Source organism: Lissotriton helveticus, chromosome 4_1 (genome assembly GCF_964261635.1).
Source record: "Lissotriton helveticus chromosome 4_1, aLisHel1.1, whole genome shotgun sequence".
Lineage (NCBI taxonomy): Eukaryota > Metazoa > Chordata > Amphibia > Caudata > Salamandridae > Lissotriton > Lissotriton helveticus.
The window spans coordinates 1,714,041,056-1,714,057,354 of NC_136063.1; the positions used below are offsets into that span (position 1 = coordinate 1,714,041,056).

Here is a 16,299-nt window from a genome sequence, read left to right on the forward strand (position 1 = left end):
CGATCCTCAAATCATAGTTGAGCTGCTACAACCAGCCACAGTATTAAGGAAATGTTGAGGAAATCTGTGGTAAGATCCCTCGTCGATATTCCCGTCAAAGTAACCCGAAACACAAATCCATATAGGGCACCCTGATAGATTTTACTTATTCTGAAAGACTTGGAGCAGCAACATTATTCCAGCCATTATACATGGCGTTTCATGGTGTTTTACAACAACTACTGAAAGATAATGAAGATCAGAATTATAATACTGCCTTGAAAAAGTCTCTTACGATGAAACACGTGTTGGCTGATTTCTGTTGGAAGTGTCAATATACAGATTAAACCAACAGTGAAAACTTTGGAGTAACGATTGGATACTGTGTTTTTTCCGTTTTCGAGAGAAAACATACTTTTTGTATATTCTTCTACAAGGATTAACAACGTGTGTTGAATATTATATTTTTGTTTACAAATATCCATGACTTTTATGGTTAGAGTTAGTTATATTAGATGATCCCCATGTTGGGAAGACACCATGGCTTGTATATATAAAAACTTGGTAATTTAAGTTGGGCTTGGAAGGTTTTTGGCTGCAGCTCTTTGCATTACCGCAAGGCGCCCGGGATAAATTAAAAATTTCCTTTTCGGACTTTGTTATTGGAAGTAAGCTTTCTGCAGCATCCAGACGTTCCGTGGTAGTCTCCTTCTTGTTTTTCAAGTGTGTATTCGAGTATGATAATATGGTGATAAATCCCCCTGCACGTCCCCTCTACGTAAAATTTAGAATTCGTATTTTACCAATGCCCTACATTTACTTGCTCCTGGATGAAAAAGGCCTATGCCAAACCCTGATCGTGCTGGATCATTCCTCTTTGTAAAACTAATTAGGTTTTAGTGACCGCCACACAGCTCTTCGGGTATGTAAAGCCAACACTAAAGACCGTGCTGTGTACTCAATTTCGAGATATCTGTCGGCAGTATGGCATATTAGGTCGAAGGTACATTCTAAATAGTCAGGTTTACTTATTGCACATTCACCGTCTTGTGAGTCTATTTTATTTGTGATAGTCTATGATCTGATTACGTCTGTTACAATTTTAATCTTTGTAAATGATTTTATTTGTTTTTGTGGAGGTCTCTTTTTAGCTACGATGTTCCTTTGACTTTCATTATATATAACATTTATTGTTTGGGAAATATGATGAGACATGGTTTTGTGGATTGTATTTGTTATACCAGCCTGCTTTTTAATGAGTAATGCTATTCTTTAAAAATGAATTTGTATTGATATTAAATGTTTTCCAGTGTACATTTTATGGTTCTATGGAACCCAAATAAAGGAAACATGATGATGATGATAGCGTGACCTTAAAATGATCAACTGTTAGGAAATGTGAATTGTGAAATACATCCCATATACAAAACATTACTGCAAACTTTGATGTGGAAAACCGCAGCTAAACTGACATCTCTCCTACCTTCAGTTTTTGATTATGAGTTGGAAACCTCGATCAGTCATACTAGCTAACACTATTGTATCTACCAAAACTTCGCTTTTTTAAAATATTGATTAAGAACAGCAAGTTTCTCTTTAGAGAACAACAATACGCTTAGGACGAGAGAAAGCTAACTGTATCATCACTGTGCCAGACCGAAGATAAAAAGGGTCCATTTTTAAAGTTCTAATATAGTCATCTGTTTAGAATGTCAAACTTTGTGCCTGGAAAACATTTAAAACGTATTTCAGTGGTTACAGCATAATGAAGGAAAAAAAATTCTCTAAACGTAACCATTCTGATGGATAGAGAACAGACTAGAGAATATCGCCAAAGTATTCACTTCAAGGGTTTGGGTGAGCACATTCATATTCTCTCTCAGTGGATCAAAATGCCAATGAAAACATTTAGTTCTTCACCTGCAACATTTGCAGTTCTTACCCAAAAGAAAATCCTCCTCCTGTTGAAGCTGGTGTAGACGTCGCTGGAGTGCTGAAACTGAAACCAGGGTTTGGTGCGGCTGCAGCAGGAGCAGCCATAGAGAAAAGACTCGCTGGTTGAGATGTGGTAGCATTCTGTGTCGGTGTTCCAAAACTGATCCCCCCAGAGGTACCAGATGGAGCAAAGGAAAAGCCCCCTGTAGCAGCAGGGGCCGTTGTCTTTGGAGTACCAAAACTAAAGCCTCCACCTGTGCCCCCTGTACCACCAAAATTGAATCCACTCATGTTGCACGACTCTGGGGAAAGAAAGTAACAGTTAAGAAACATCTGAAATAAAAATCCGAAAAATTATTCAATCTGATATTTTCCTTAAGATTTCACCAGATCGTAAACAGCTCCGCTACTTTTTCTGTGTGGAACAATGAAATGCTGTGCATCAAGAGAGCCTTCAAGCATGAACTACCTTCCTCAATGTCCGTAATTGCATACTCCGGGAAATCTAGATTGGACCATCATCTTCTCGCCTTATCAAGGTTGTACACCAACAGAAATTGCAATACACTGATAATACTTCACAGTCATGCTCTGTAAATATAATTCCGTACCATGTTTCATTCAAATGGATGTTACTTTTATACAATTGAGACATTAGCACCATTTCAGGTTCTTCTCCTTCTTTAATATGTAGGACTAGTAAGAGACGTTTTTTCCTGCCAATGTTTCATTGATACAGTGGTTGTAGATCAAAGGTAGAGTCTCTCAATGCTGAGACATCAATAAGCCTCTGTTCAATTAAGTCAGTTGCAAGGGAGTAGAACTTCCCTTCTATTCCATCAGCAAGGCTTCCATTGATACACTTAATATGGTATGAAAATATATCATAGGTGAAAAATTACACTAATGCACTTAAAATACAATACAGACAGAATTGCTTCTTGGGGCTTAATAACGTGTGTCAATTTCTACGCCACTGAATGGGACGCAATTTACTGCACAAAATAAATTTAAAATATGCCATTTAGGAATTCAAATTTACGTTCATGACACTCTTTGCAGCGGATGGATGCATTAGGCATTAAGAGAAATCATCTTGATTAGGATTTTCTGCCCTAAAGAGTACACAGAGTTTACTACAAGAGATACCAATAGGAAGCTCTTAAAAATGGATCCCATATATCTTTTTTATTTTAAAACAATTCTTTATTGAGGTATTTTTACAACAACAAAACGTCCCTCCCCCTCGACCCCACCCCCCTAGCCCCCCACCCATCCGGTCACATTTTTCAAATTATATATGAGAAAAAAGAAAAAGAGAATACATCTTCTAGATATATAGTCAGGTATCACCAACATATTACCTCATATTGCAGTCACATTAATATCATTTCAGAGATAAGACATTATACTTTATGATTCATGGTGTTGCATCCACTGTATAAGGGGATCCCAATTTTCAAAGCCCTTTTTTTTCCTTTTTAATCCCTTCCTCCTATATATAGCTTTCTCTAAGCTAAATGTGGCTAGGAGTCTTGCCCGCCATTGCTGGAAGGTCGGAGGGTTTGCGTCCAACCACCTAGATGCTAAACAAATTCTGTAAACATCCATGGAAATGAAGAGGAGTTCCTGAATTCCCTTTGGCCTGATACCCCCGTCAACTCCTAGCATTCTTTCCCCTATTGAGATTTAAATTCTTGAATTCCAGATTCCTGATAGAAAGGTAGAGATTTCACGTCTAATGAGACTTAGCGTGTCACATGTGGCGAATATATGTATTATATCAGCCTCCTGTAGTGAACATCTAGAGCACTGGGTACCTTTGCCAGTACTCCATTTAGCTATTTGATATGGTGTATAATATCATTGAAAAAAGGTTTTATAATATTGTTATTGTAGTTTGGGTGACATTAGTAGCGATTGTGAGAGCAGGAATGCCCGCTGAATTCTATCCTCATTTATATTTAATTTTCCATTTTATGGTGTGTTTATCCATATCATATGGCAGTGTGGAAACTAAATTATTATAGATTTCCCCAATTTTACTGTATTGTTTCGGTTGATTGCATCGATTGTCTGAATTTTCTGAAATTCTGCTCCCCCCCCCCTTTTTTTCATTAAAAAGTCTCTAATTTACAGATATTTGAAGAAATCTCTGTGTTCTAACCCATACTAATTTTTTAATTCTTCGAATGACTTCAAGCCTGTAGGCGAAAAGAAGGCACCACATCGGGTGATCCCTGTGTTAGCCCATCTTTTCAAACATATGTCATTGAATATCTCTGGTAGGTTGTTGTTTCTGCAGAGGCTCGTGTAATAGGAATACCTTCCAATTCCAAGCAGTTTGCGAATATGTTTCCAGGAGCTGTAGATGTCGGCTAGTGTTTTGAAACTGACTTTTTTGAAGTGACTATCGTAGGTCAGTCGCCACAAATGTTCGCCTGCTTTGGTTCCAAGAATAAGTTCTTGTGGAGTTGGAACCACCCCTCTTGTGCCAGATTCCTATTTGGGGCCAGTAGGACCTTACTATATTTCAGAAGTGGTCAGAAGATCTTATATATCCCCAAATAAAGCAAGAGAATATATTATCAACTTCCTTGAATATTTGTTGGTCAAAATTTAGGCATATAGTTCTAAAAAAATATAAAAATTTCGGAAAAAATATCATTTTAATAACATTACATCTACCTATTAAGGTTAGATGTAAATTATGGAATTTACTAAGATTCCTCGTTGTTTGTTTCAAGAGTGGGTCTATATTAATTTTCACTAGTTGGTCTAAATTGGAGGTAATGTTGACACCCAGATATACAGCGTTTTCAACTATCCTTTCATCTTTGTAGTTTGTTTTATTATTTATAATTATCTGGGTTTTGCACTGATTTAATTTGTACCTAGAGATCTCTCCAAAGCTCCTAGCCTCTTCTTCCATCATTCTGACGGCTTCGTTGGGGTTACTTGTGGCAATCGCGATGTCATCCACGTATGACAAAGTCTTGGTAATTCCATTTGGGGTTTTAATGGGTGCTATATTCTGATTGGTCTCAAGCTTGCGAATAAATGTATCGATAAATATCGCAAACAATAAGGGGGAGCACGGACACCCCTGCCTCGTCCCTCTGGTCACATCAATCTTACCCGACATACCGCCGTTTATCATGACAACAGCTTCTGGGATATGGTAAGCTGCATATATCGTTTATGAATTGTTCCCCTATTCCACTCTTTGACATAGGGTCTCCTGGCAATATCTATGGACAGCTATCGAAGGCCTTTTCCGCATCCAAGTGTATAAGCGCCATAGGGTCTCCTGTTACTTCTGCTATGTCAAAGAGTGTAATTACCCTTTGTACATGAACTGGCGTGGATCTGCCGGGAACAAATTCATGTTGTCGGACTGATATGATCTTGTGTATAATTGGAGCTAATCGACTAGCTAATAGTTTATCGTAGATTTTAGAGTCGCAATTGATTAATGTAATCGGGCGATAGGATCCCAATTCTCTTGGGTCCTTGTTTTTCTTTGGAAAGACCACGATTTTGGCTCGTGCTCATGATTTTGGTGGTTTGCCCCCTAGGAAGATTTGTATCATTAGGTCCGATAAAATTTCTTTTAGTGATTTGTGGAATTTAACATGGAATTCTGCAGGTATTCCATCCATCCCAGCTGCTTTCCCAGGGGCTAAACTGTTAATGGATAATAGGATTTCTACCCATCGAGGTGTTGCCGCTAGATTATCCTGGTCTAATTGTGGAAGTTGGGTCGTTATAACTTGATCTAGATATTCCTTGATTAATTCTTGATCCTTAATGGTCTCTTTATACAAATCTTGATAGTATTTCGGAAATTCTAACCTAATCTCTTCTGGGTCTTGCTAAGAATATTATGATCTTTAATCTCTTTGATTGTATTTACAGTGTTTTGTTGTCTGGTGCGGATAGCAATATGATGCCCTATTTGCTTGCTTAATTCGTATGATTTCTCTATATACATTGTGGCTTTACATATTGCTTTTTCCGCAAATATTTCTGTTAATCTATTTCCAAATGATTTTAGACCCCCTGCTTCCCTCTCCATTGCTCAATCACAATTCCAATAGTGCTTCTCAATTCACTATTAAAGAAATCATGACAACAACCACTCACTTTCACCCTCCCGAACATGCAAGATTGTATCAAGGCTGCAAAGTCATGTACTCTAGCATGATCACTGGCAGACTTGTGTCATGCTCATCTATGCAAGAACACACACGTATTAATAGCTCTGCAGAATTTCCAGCTAGAGGTAGCAACAACTCCTTCGATAATGGTCTCTTCTCAAAATAACTACCTTAAACAAAGAGGCCTTCAAACAAGGGCTCCTTCGAGCTTCCAGCCAATAACCAACTGTTTTTAGACAAAAGATTGAAAGATACATGTTGTAAACGATGTTGGGTGCTTGTAATCAAGTAGTCCAGTAGCCAGTAAAATAGGCTCCAGAAGTAGGTTTATTAAGTCTTAGCTACAGGTTGGTAAGTAGCCAGTAAGCAGAATATAGCCCCACCAGGAGCAGCATCCTTGCTGCTCCGCCCACACACTCCAACTGACACTCAACCACACCAGACACTCAAGCATTCCATTACATCACGGAGCACTCCAGCATTTCACTGCACCACATTCATTCTGGCTGAGCAGCAGGGAACAGGGAACTAGGGAAAAGGACATACTGTACCAATTCAAGTCACAACAATCAGCATCAAGACAACTAGCTACAGTCCGTTATTAATGTGATAGGGGCATTTTTCTGGATTTGCAAAGATAAATATTTCGCAAGCAAATTGTCCTGTCACAGAAGGGATCAATGATTTGACAAAAAAGGTGCGGTCTTGAAATAACTGCGAAAACGTGTCTTATGCGCTTTGGATTACAATTTGTAGGTGTCAATGCACTCAATCTACTTTTTAAAGATGACTGTGAGAAGCCTAAGAACAGTGTCAAATCTACAAAAACATGCTTGTTACAATGCCAGGTTTGTCAATAAGTTTAAATTGCATAGTTTGTCATTTCTTTTTCTCTCATTGGCTATGAGGGTAGCTCCAACCACACTTCTGGAAATTCTTGTCCTGACCTATTGCTGGGAGTGATATGCTTTCGAGGTTTTGCTTCTGTGGAGGGTATAAGTTATTACTCCTAACACCCCCTACTTTTCTACTGTTTTATTTCCATTCTCTTTCCTTCCGATCTTTTTAAAGATGTCAAATAATCACGTCACTGCAAACAAAACAAAAAATGTACTAAAAAAAATTACTAAAAAAAAAAAATAACTATAAAACATTTTCATTTCCAACACCAATAGCACTAACTTTCACTACTGCGTGACCTATTGCACTGCAAATGCTTGTTGTTTTTTGTTAATCTTTGAGAGGGATGTAGTAGAGTCCTGCTGGACTGGTAGCATTATCCAGCCACTAACAGAGGACAGGCCTCACCCCCATCCAACACAGGCATCACAAGTGACATGAAGCCAGCTAATAAAAGGGACGGGCACAAGTGCCGGGCCCCTGGGCCAGTTTAGTACCCTTTAGGAGTGCTTGCGTTGCCCTTTATTTCTCATGTGGCCCTAGGGCCCAGAACTTTACAATATCCACAGTTGCAACTGCTCTTCCATCCATAATTATCTTTGAAACGCATTCTGCCACTCCACAATCTAAATAGATATTTATTGTGAACAGAGCTGCGTCAGGTACGCTCCATCGAATCCCAGGAAGCATTCTCCCTTTAAAAAAGATCTTTATGCAGACATGTCAACCCTCCCGTTTCAGGCGTGAGACTACCGATTTCAAGGCTAGGCTCCAGCCTCCCGATTCCTGCAAGCAAAAACCCGATTCCTCAGGGGATTCAGCTGACAGGGCTTGGTATTGTGTAATGTGCTAATTCTTCCAGCAATAGTCAGAGTTGCAATGCAGGGGCTCTAGAAGGGGTGAAAAACCAACAAAGTGTCATTAACAAGGGAATGGTCTTTTAAAGACCTGTGAAGTACTGAGGGGGGGAGGGCAGCTGTGTGTGTGCAGGGGAAGCTTTTTCAGTCCGGGCTGCCACAGGGGGGTATGTGGGTATGGGGGTGGGGTGAGGGGGAGTTGGGTGTGGTGCATGCACTGCCAGCAACCTGCCAGGCCAGTGCACAACACTTGCATCCCCCTCTCTCTGCCTGCCATTGCGCTCCATGCTTCTAAAAGGTAAGAAAAGAACGTGTGTTTGCGTTTCAAATGTCCGATCATGCAGCAGCACACTTCCAAAGCCCATACATGACAGTAACCCGATTCATGGCCCCATTCTCCTGATTTTTTTTTTTTTTAAATCTCCCACTTTGCTCTTCTGAAATGTTGGCATGTATGCTTTATGTGCAATGATCTTCGAGATTGATATTTCAGGGTCTATGCCATGCTTTACAGTTAAATGAAAGTAAACATGATTGTCTAGAGTTACAAGACCCTACATGAGAGAAAACGTGACGTTACCAGAAGCAATACGTCACCACCTATTCCACTAAAATGTGGAAATTAGGCAAATGAACACGGTTAATCAGCACTAGAGCAAATCGGTAAGTTGCAGGAGCAGACAGAATACCGGTACAGTATGCAAGAAGGCAATAACAGCCAACAATTTGTTAATTCAATCACCGCCAACTAAACAAACACACGGAAACAACTCTAAAATCATCACTTACCTGCTGCACCTCAGTTTAGACACTTGACAAGCCTGCTCTATATCCTATACCCGGTATGATTGCGCGCGCCGTACGAAGAGGAGACTGTGCGCAGTCTCCTAACACCACGCATGCGCATACGCAAACCGAAGTGCAGGCTGTGAGTCACGGCGAAGTCGTCTTCGCAATGCCTAACCTTATGTTTCAAACAGAGCACCTCGTGCTATAGAGACACTTTGCGCTCTTCTGACAGAATGCATTTAACTGAAAATTTAGTGGCAGAGACAATCGTTAACGTAAAAAGAAATATATTTTAGACGCGGAAAACTCTGATGCCTGTTCCTAAAATGGTTGAATTTAGTAGCCCAGACATGGCCTTTCGCGCTCTTGTGCAAGGGCGATGTATTGATATGTGGCAGCCATTTCTACACGTAGTGTTCTAACCCTCTCACTCCTTGAGTTTCTATTCCGAGGCACTTACTCCCGAACATATTTTACTTTCTTAAGAGAAATATTTTGCGTTAACTGTTCCATATTCCCGCCTTCTATCCACCAATGGAATATTGTAAAAATAAAATGAAATACGTTACCAAGTATACATAACTAGTATAATAATGTGATTGCAGCTGATAGTTATGTATATCCGGATTACATTATTTTCCTGTCGATTTGTTTTTCCTCTTCCCAATGTAAATACAGATTACTGAAGAAACTTTCTAAGATGTCAGCCATGTCTGTTCTGTGGGCGGAGCATGAATCTGCAGGACGGCAGTCTTGCCTTTATGATGACATCAATGGTTGGTGCTTCCGCTGGTACCATGGAGACGGATAAACGCGCTCGAAGTTTATGTTAGGCAAGCAGTTGCTGCGCCTGCATGCAAAGCGGATAGCATTTTCACCGGAGAAGCGAAACGTAGGAGAACTCGGCAAAGGACAGGAGGGTTGCTACAGTCAACCGTCAGCTCTTGTAAGGTTACACAACGGAAAAGAATTTCAGGTGAATATAGATAAAAAGTCGAAGAACACCGTGTGTTTTTCCCCCATTATTCTCTGGATAGCTTTTCAGACTCACAGAGGTGAGGTAAATACACCGAATCGTACAGTGGGAACGCTACTTCCTCGAGTGGTTTTGGGAGGAGGGAATAGGGTCTTTATTGCCCTTTGCCACAGCAAAGTTTGAAAACCCAACTTTGAAAACCACCAAACCGTTCGTTACTCTTCCCCACTCTTCACCTCGATTGTATAATAGGGATGGTTTTCCATACATATGTTTTGGGATTGTTCATGAAGCCCCCCCCCCCCGAAAAATAGTGGCCTAACGGTACAATTGTCATCATTTTTCACATTGTGCATTGTACCAGGGTTTTTAATGGACAAACATACACACTGATAGCACATACACTCAACATTTGCTAGCTGCACACCACTTCACCCTTTATGTATTGTACTTCATGCAAGCACACATGCACCAAGCACATACTTTTATTGCACACGCTCTGCAGAGCACTACATATGTCATGTATGGCATTCCTCTCTGGCATACATGCACCCAACCCAGTACATGTGCCAACCAATTGAAGACAGTACAAGCTTGATTGAAGCTGAAGTGCAGGTTTATTGAAATACAGCAAAGCACCCACAACCGGAGCCGTCCAGTCGTGAAGAAGCCAACGTCCAGGATGGCGTTGCTTAGGAATCTTCACGACTGGAAGGCATGGAGAAAGACCACATGAAGCAGTAAAATTTCCCTCAAAACAGGTTGAGAAGAAAGATGTGGGCAAACACCACACGTAATAAAGTAAGGTGCGTGAAAAGTATGTATGGAGCATAGGTACCACACAGTAGAGTGTACAATTAATACATGAAGAACACGACAAGGTGCAATGGACAATACCGCACAGTACAGTAAATGTAAGGTGGTGAATTCCACACAGTGCAGCGTAAAACGAGGAAGCTTTAGAGCTTGGTGTGGCTGAAAGTGCAACACAGAAGCATGCTTTTTTAGTTTTTTTAAACGAGGAAGCATCAAAGCTTGGTGTTGCTGAAAGTGCAATACAGTTCTTCTCTATCCCTGTACCTTACCCTTCCTAGACACGCATACATCCAGCGCACAGTCATTGAGCTGTGCAGCACACCTCATCTACCTGATGTAGGCCGAGGGTGAGTTAAGTGAGTTAAGCACACAGCAGCAGAACTTTTAAAAAGGTGAATGAGCCTGTAGTTCTCAATCCTTTGATACATGGTAAAAAGAATATCTTAATTGCTGATGATGACTACAGAGTATGCTGCTACCACCGCTTGTGCTGCTTAACTCTTGGTGAAGGCATGGGGGGCCTTCCAGCCCAATAAGACCTTAATCAGTCAGACAGGCCTATATTGTGGCGTACCCCCATGATCTGAATTTACCTATGACAAAAAATCAGCATTAGGGATCCGTACAACAGATAACTGGGGCACTCAGGCAGGGGTACACTTTTTAACCATGCAGAGGACTGTTCCATCCTAACGGATACACCTCCAAGATCAGAACACTCCTAACCTGGAGAGGTTGGGTGGTCAGTGCAGTAAATCCAGCTGTAAAGTCTGCCAGCATTCCTTTGGCTAAATCCAGCTCTGTGTTCCACTGCAAAGTCTAACCCTTGCAAAGAAAAAGACCATCTCAACTTATTGGGATTCTCTGCGTTCATAGCCTTCAACCATTTCAGTGGCTTATGAAACTTAGTGCTAAACAAATATGGGTGGAACTTACCCAAGCCCCACACTATGGCAAAGCACTCCTTCTCAATAGCCACCCAGGTCTGCTCCCTGGGTCATAATCTCCTACTAATAAAATTTACTGGGCGCTCTCTACCTTTGTCATCCAGTCGCGCTAACACCACTTCAACTCCTTTGTCAGAGGCATCCGTCTGTACAACAAAAGCCTGGCTGTAGTCAGGTGCTTTCAGAACTGGTGCAGTGCATACTTCCTTCTTCAGTTCCTCAAATGCCGTTTGACACTCTGCAGTCTATATTCCCTTCTTGGGCTGCTTTGTAGAGGCCAAAGTAGTCAATGGGGCAACTGTACATCATAGTTGGCAACAAAGTTCCTGTAATAACTGATGAGTCCTCAAAAGGCCCTCACTTCAGTCTGGGTAGTAGGTACCTCCCACTCCATCACAGACTGAATCTTGACACCCAATGGAGGAATCTTCCTGTTCCACACCTTATGTCCACGATACAATACAGAGGACTGCCCCACCTGACACTTGCTGTGATGATCAGTTTCCTCTCCTGGTACAATTTCATCTCTTGTATCCTAGTCAACACCTGTCCAAGGTGCCTCAGATGATGGCTTTATGAATTGCTGACACTGCAATATCATCCAAGCAGGCCACACAGAATTTTTTCAACCCTGCAAGAACATGGTTCGCCAAGTGCTGAGAAGTGGCAGGATCATTCTTCAACCCAAAGGGCATCATTTTAAACTGAAAGAGCCACTCTGGCATAGAAAGTGCAGTCTTTTCCTTAGCATTTGGTGCCAAAGCAATCTGCCAATATCTACTGGTCAGATCCAAGGTGCTCAAGACCTTTGCAGCACTTAAAGGATCCACATGATCATCCGTTCTTGGGATTGGAATAGGCATTCGTTTAGGGTACCTCACTGAGGGCCCTGTAGTCCACACTGAACTGCAAGTCAGTAGACCCTTTCCTTGGTACTAGAACCAGAGGACTAGATCTAGGACTACAAGATCTCTCAATGACTCCCAGGTCCAACATTTTGTCAACTTCCACTTTAAATGCATCCCTGAATCTTGTCAGACATTCTGTTCATTCTGCCCTTCACTCGAAAACTGCCACATTATCTGTCTTGCAAGCAGATAGTTGTCAACCCTGGAGTCAGTGAGAAGAGGTTGGCAAACCATCCCCAAACCGCTCTACACTCTGTTTTGCTCGGGCGTTATCTCTGGGTCTAACTGAACCGCTTACATAGTGCCATTCTTCATGTCACTATGCAACAAGTCACAAAGAGGCTCACTGTCTTCCTCAACTTCCTCTGCCATAGCCATGACATTCACTTTATAGTCTCTCCGCAGGTAAGACTTCAGCCTGTTCACATGGAACACCTTCTTGGGTTCCCCTGTGGCACCTATGTCCACCAAGTAGTTTACCTCAGACATTTTCTGACCTAATTTGTAAGGCCCATTCCATTTGTCCACTAAAGCCCTGGGACAAAGGCTGTGGCACACCATCTGACCTTCCTGATACCCAGTGAGCATAGTTTCGGGTCATACCATTCCTTAATCAGTGCTTTGCTAGCCTGAAGGTTTTCCTTTGTTTGACTCATGTATTGCACCACCAGCGTCCTTAGTCCAATCACATAGACCCCCACATTCTTCTATGGAGACTCTGGGGTTCCTTCCCAACCTTCTCTTCCTAAGGCTAGTGGACCCTTCCTTGTGTGTCAATACAGAAATGCAAATGGACTGAACCCTACTCACTTCTGTGGAATCCATCGATAGGCAAACGAGACATGGCAGGAGAAGATCCCACTTCATCCTGAGGTCCTCTGACAGAGTTCCCATCAACCCTTTGGTTTGTGGGTGGCATGCAATGGAGAAGTGGTATGTTCTATTAGCGTTCACATCTCTCTCATTGCCCGGTCAGAAATTACCGTCCATGGAAATCAGACCCTAGGAGAGCCTCCACAGACTATATACTACTCGAAGACCTGAACGTCCACCTGGACAACCACAGCGATCCCAACACCACCGCCCTCTTAGAGAATCTTACCAACATAGGGCTGAAGCAACATGTCTCCCCTCCCACTCACTCAGCGGAGGACACACTCGACCCCATCTTGGCAGGAGGAAACAACTTCTTCAGCCACACCACAGACCTGCTCTGGACTGATCACCACTCATCCATTTCTCCTTTACTAAACCCACCGCACACAAGCACATGCGCCGCCGTCCACGCAGAATCTGGAACAAAGTCTCCAAAGAACACATCACCTCCGTCCTCACCTGCACTCCACCCCAACTACGACAGACGCCAACACTGCGGCAAGCAACCTCCACCAATGGATTGCCAACAGGGCCAACACACTTGCTCCCCTCCAGAACACCATGAGGCGGCATAACAAGAAAGCTAACTGGTTCACCACAGCACTCCAAGAATCCAAACGCTCCTGCTGACGACGGGAAAAGACATGGAGAAACAGCAAAACTCCTGAAGCATTTTCTGCCTACAAAACAGCCACTACAGCACACCACCACCTCATCAAATCCACAAAGAAAAACGTACTCCAAGACAGAATCCTCTCCAACGCCCATAACTGCAAGGAACTCTTCACCATCATTCAGGAATTTGCCAAGCCCAACAGCGAAACAACTGACTTCCCTCCCTCCCAAGACCTCTGCAACAAATGCTACTCCTTCTTTCACCTCAAGATCAAGACGCTCTACGACAACTTCAACGACAAAGACCTCTGCACCGCCCAAACCCCAACGACACCACCCTACAGACCCTTCTTACCTGGACTCCACTCATGATAGAAGACACCCTAAAGGCCGTTAAGAGTACCTTTTGACCCCTGCCCCCGCACATCTTCCACAGGGACGCCAAAGCCATCACACCGAGCTACGGCGAACCTTTAACTTCTCCTTCGTGACCTCCACATTCCCTGACCACTGAAAACACGTCAAAGTCAACCCCCTCCTAAAGAAGCCCTCCGCAGACTCAACGGACCTCGAGAACTTCAGGCCCATCTCAATGCTCCCTTTGTAGCCAAGATCATCGAAAAGCCGTCAACACCCAGCTAGTACACTTCATCGAAACCAGCAACATCACAGACACCTCTTATTCTGGATTCCGCAGCAACCACAGCACGGAGACCGCCCTCCTCGCCACTACTGACATCTGCGCCCTCCTCGACTAAGGCCAAATGGCAGCCCTCATCTTCTTGGACCTATCAGCAGCCTTCGACACCACACATTAGCTGCCGGACTTCACTACACCGGCATTTAAGGAAAGGCCCTAGACTGGTTTTGATCATTCCTTACAGGCAGAACACAGAGAATATGCTCCCGCCATTCCTCTCAGAACTGACAGAGATCAGATGCAGAGTACTCCAAGAATCCTTCCTCAGCCCCACCCCCTTCAACATCTAAATGGCCCCCCTCGCAACCTTCGTTAGAAACCACACGCTCAACATAGTCTCCTACGCTGATGACACCCAACTCATCCTCTTCCTTCACTAAGGAACCCGGCATCACCAGGTACAACTTCCCAGAAGGGATGAAAGCTGTGGCAACCTGGATTAGGAACAGTGGCCTGAAACTCAACTTGGAGAAAACAGAAGTCCTCAGGTACAACTTCCCAGAAGGGATGAAAGCTGTGGCAACCTGGATTAGGAACAGTGGCCTGAAACTCAACTTGGAGAAAACAGAAGTCCTCATACTCTGCTCCACCCCTTTTGCATGAGACCCCACCTCGTGGCCCCCTGCCCTCAGAAACATACCCACCACAACAGACCATGTACGTAACCTCTGCATCATACTAGACTCAACACTCACCATGAATCGCCAGATCAACGCCGTCTCCTTCGTATGCTTCAACACCCTCCACACACTACGCAAGACATTCAAGTGGAACCCCCCCCCCCACTCCAGGAAAACGGTCACTCACGCACTCTTCACCAGCAGACTGAACTACGGCAATGTCCTCTACACCGGAATCAACAACAAAAATCCTCCACAAACAACGCAGCGATGTACACTGGCTCCCCGTCGAAAGAAAAATAGCTTTCATGTTGCTCATGCATGCCTACAAGGCCCTCCACAAGACGGACCCCAATACCTCAATGACTGCATCTCCTTCCATACCCTCAAGAGAAACCTCAGCTCAGGCTACCTCTCCCTAGTCACAGTCCCATGCTTCTACAGGACCAGAGCAGGTGGAAGGTCCTTCTCCTACCTCGCAGCCAAGACCTGGAACAATCTCCCCTTCACCTCCGTCGAAGCCCGACACTGCACCAATTCAGGAAGGACCTCAAGAACTGGCTCTTCGAATGACCCCAATGAAGCTGCGCACACCCACCCCTCAGTGCCTTGAGACCCTAACAGGTGAGGAGTGCACTCTCCAAATCCCTTATTGATTGATTGATTGAGAGCTCTCGCTACCACCTTTGCAGTCATGCTCCTCAGAGATACAGCTTCTTAGTAACTGGTGGCGTGATCCACCACAACTCAGATATAACTGTTGCCTGACTGTGTGTGTGTGTGGGGGGGAGGGTCAAATGAACCAACTATATCTGTTCTCACCTGCAAAAATGGAACACCTAAAAATGGTAGTGGCACTATCTGTGCCTTAGTGTTCCTTTCTGTCTTACTACTCAACAAGCAAGCTGGACAGGTTCTACAGAACCCCTGTGTTTCTCAGCACATTCCTGGTCAGTAGTACATAGGAGGGTCTAACCTAGCCTGTATTTTTCTAATCCCCAAGTGTCGTGCTACGGGGAATTTATGAACTAGTGACCACCGGAAGTTCCTGTCCACTAATGTACCCACTGGTCTCCTGCTGGTTCCGGGATCAGGATTCACGGTTCACTATAAAGTAGACCATCTTCCCAGCCAACATAGTGTTTTCCGACCAAGCCTTTGCTGACGTGTTCATGGGCTTCATTCTGAAGTCCTAAATCTGTCAGGCATTCTTCCTGTGCC

The 16,299-nt window shown here is 43.3% G+C and overlaps 2 protein-coding genes across 4 annotated transcripts in view; one reads left to right on the top strand and one right to left on the bottom strand.

The window, feature by feature from the left end:
* LOC144829333 (nuclear pore glycoprotein p62-like) overlaps window positions 1–9,366 on the bottom strand; it is a 277,355-nt gene extending 267,989 nt beyond the window's left edge. The window contains exons 1-2 of one of the 2 annotated variants that reach the window (XM_078688386.1): window positions 9,190–9,366; window positions 1,922–2,216 (exon numbers count right to left, since the gene is read on the bottom strand). In XM_078688386.1, the coding sequence (XP_078544512.1) occupies window positions 1,922–2,205 (284 nt within the window). In that variant the 5' untranslated portion in view covers window positions 2,206–2,216; window positions 9,190–9,366. Of the gene's footprint in view, window positions 1–1,921; window positions 2,217–8,620; window positions 8,967–9,189 lie in introns of those variants that run through there. The other variant, XM_078688385.1, reaches the window with a different exon arrangement.
* An 82-nt stretch (window positions 9,367–9,448) lies between these two features.
* The window catches only part of DNAAF6 (dynein axonemal assembly factor 6), a 184,439-nt gene continuing 177,588 nt past the window's right edge, over window positions 9,449–16,299 (top strand). The window contains exon 1 of one of the 2 annotated variants that reach the window (XM_078688387.1): window positions 9,449–9,596. The gene's annotated coding sequence lies outside the window, so the exon portion shown is untranslated. The remainder of the gene's footprint in view (window positions 9,597–16,299) is intronic. The other variant, XM_078688388.1, reaches the window with a different exon arrangement.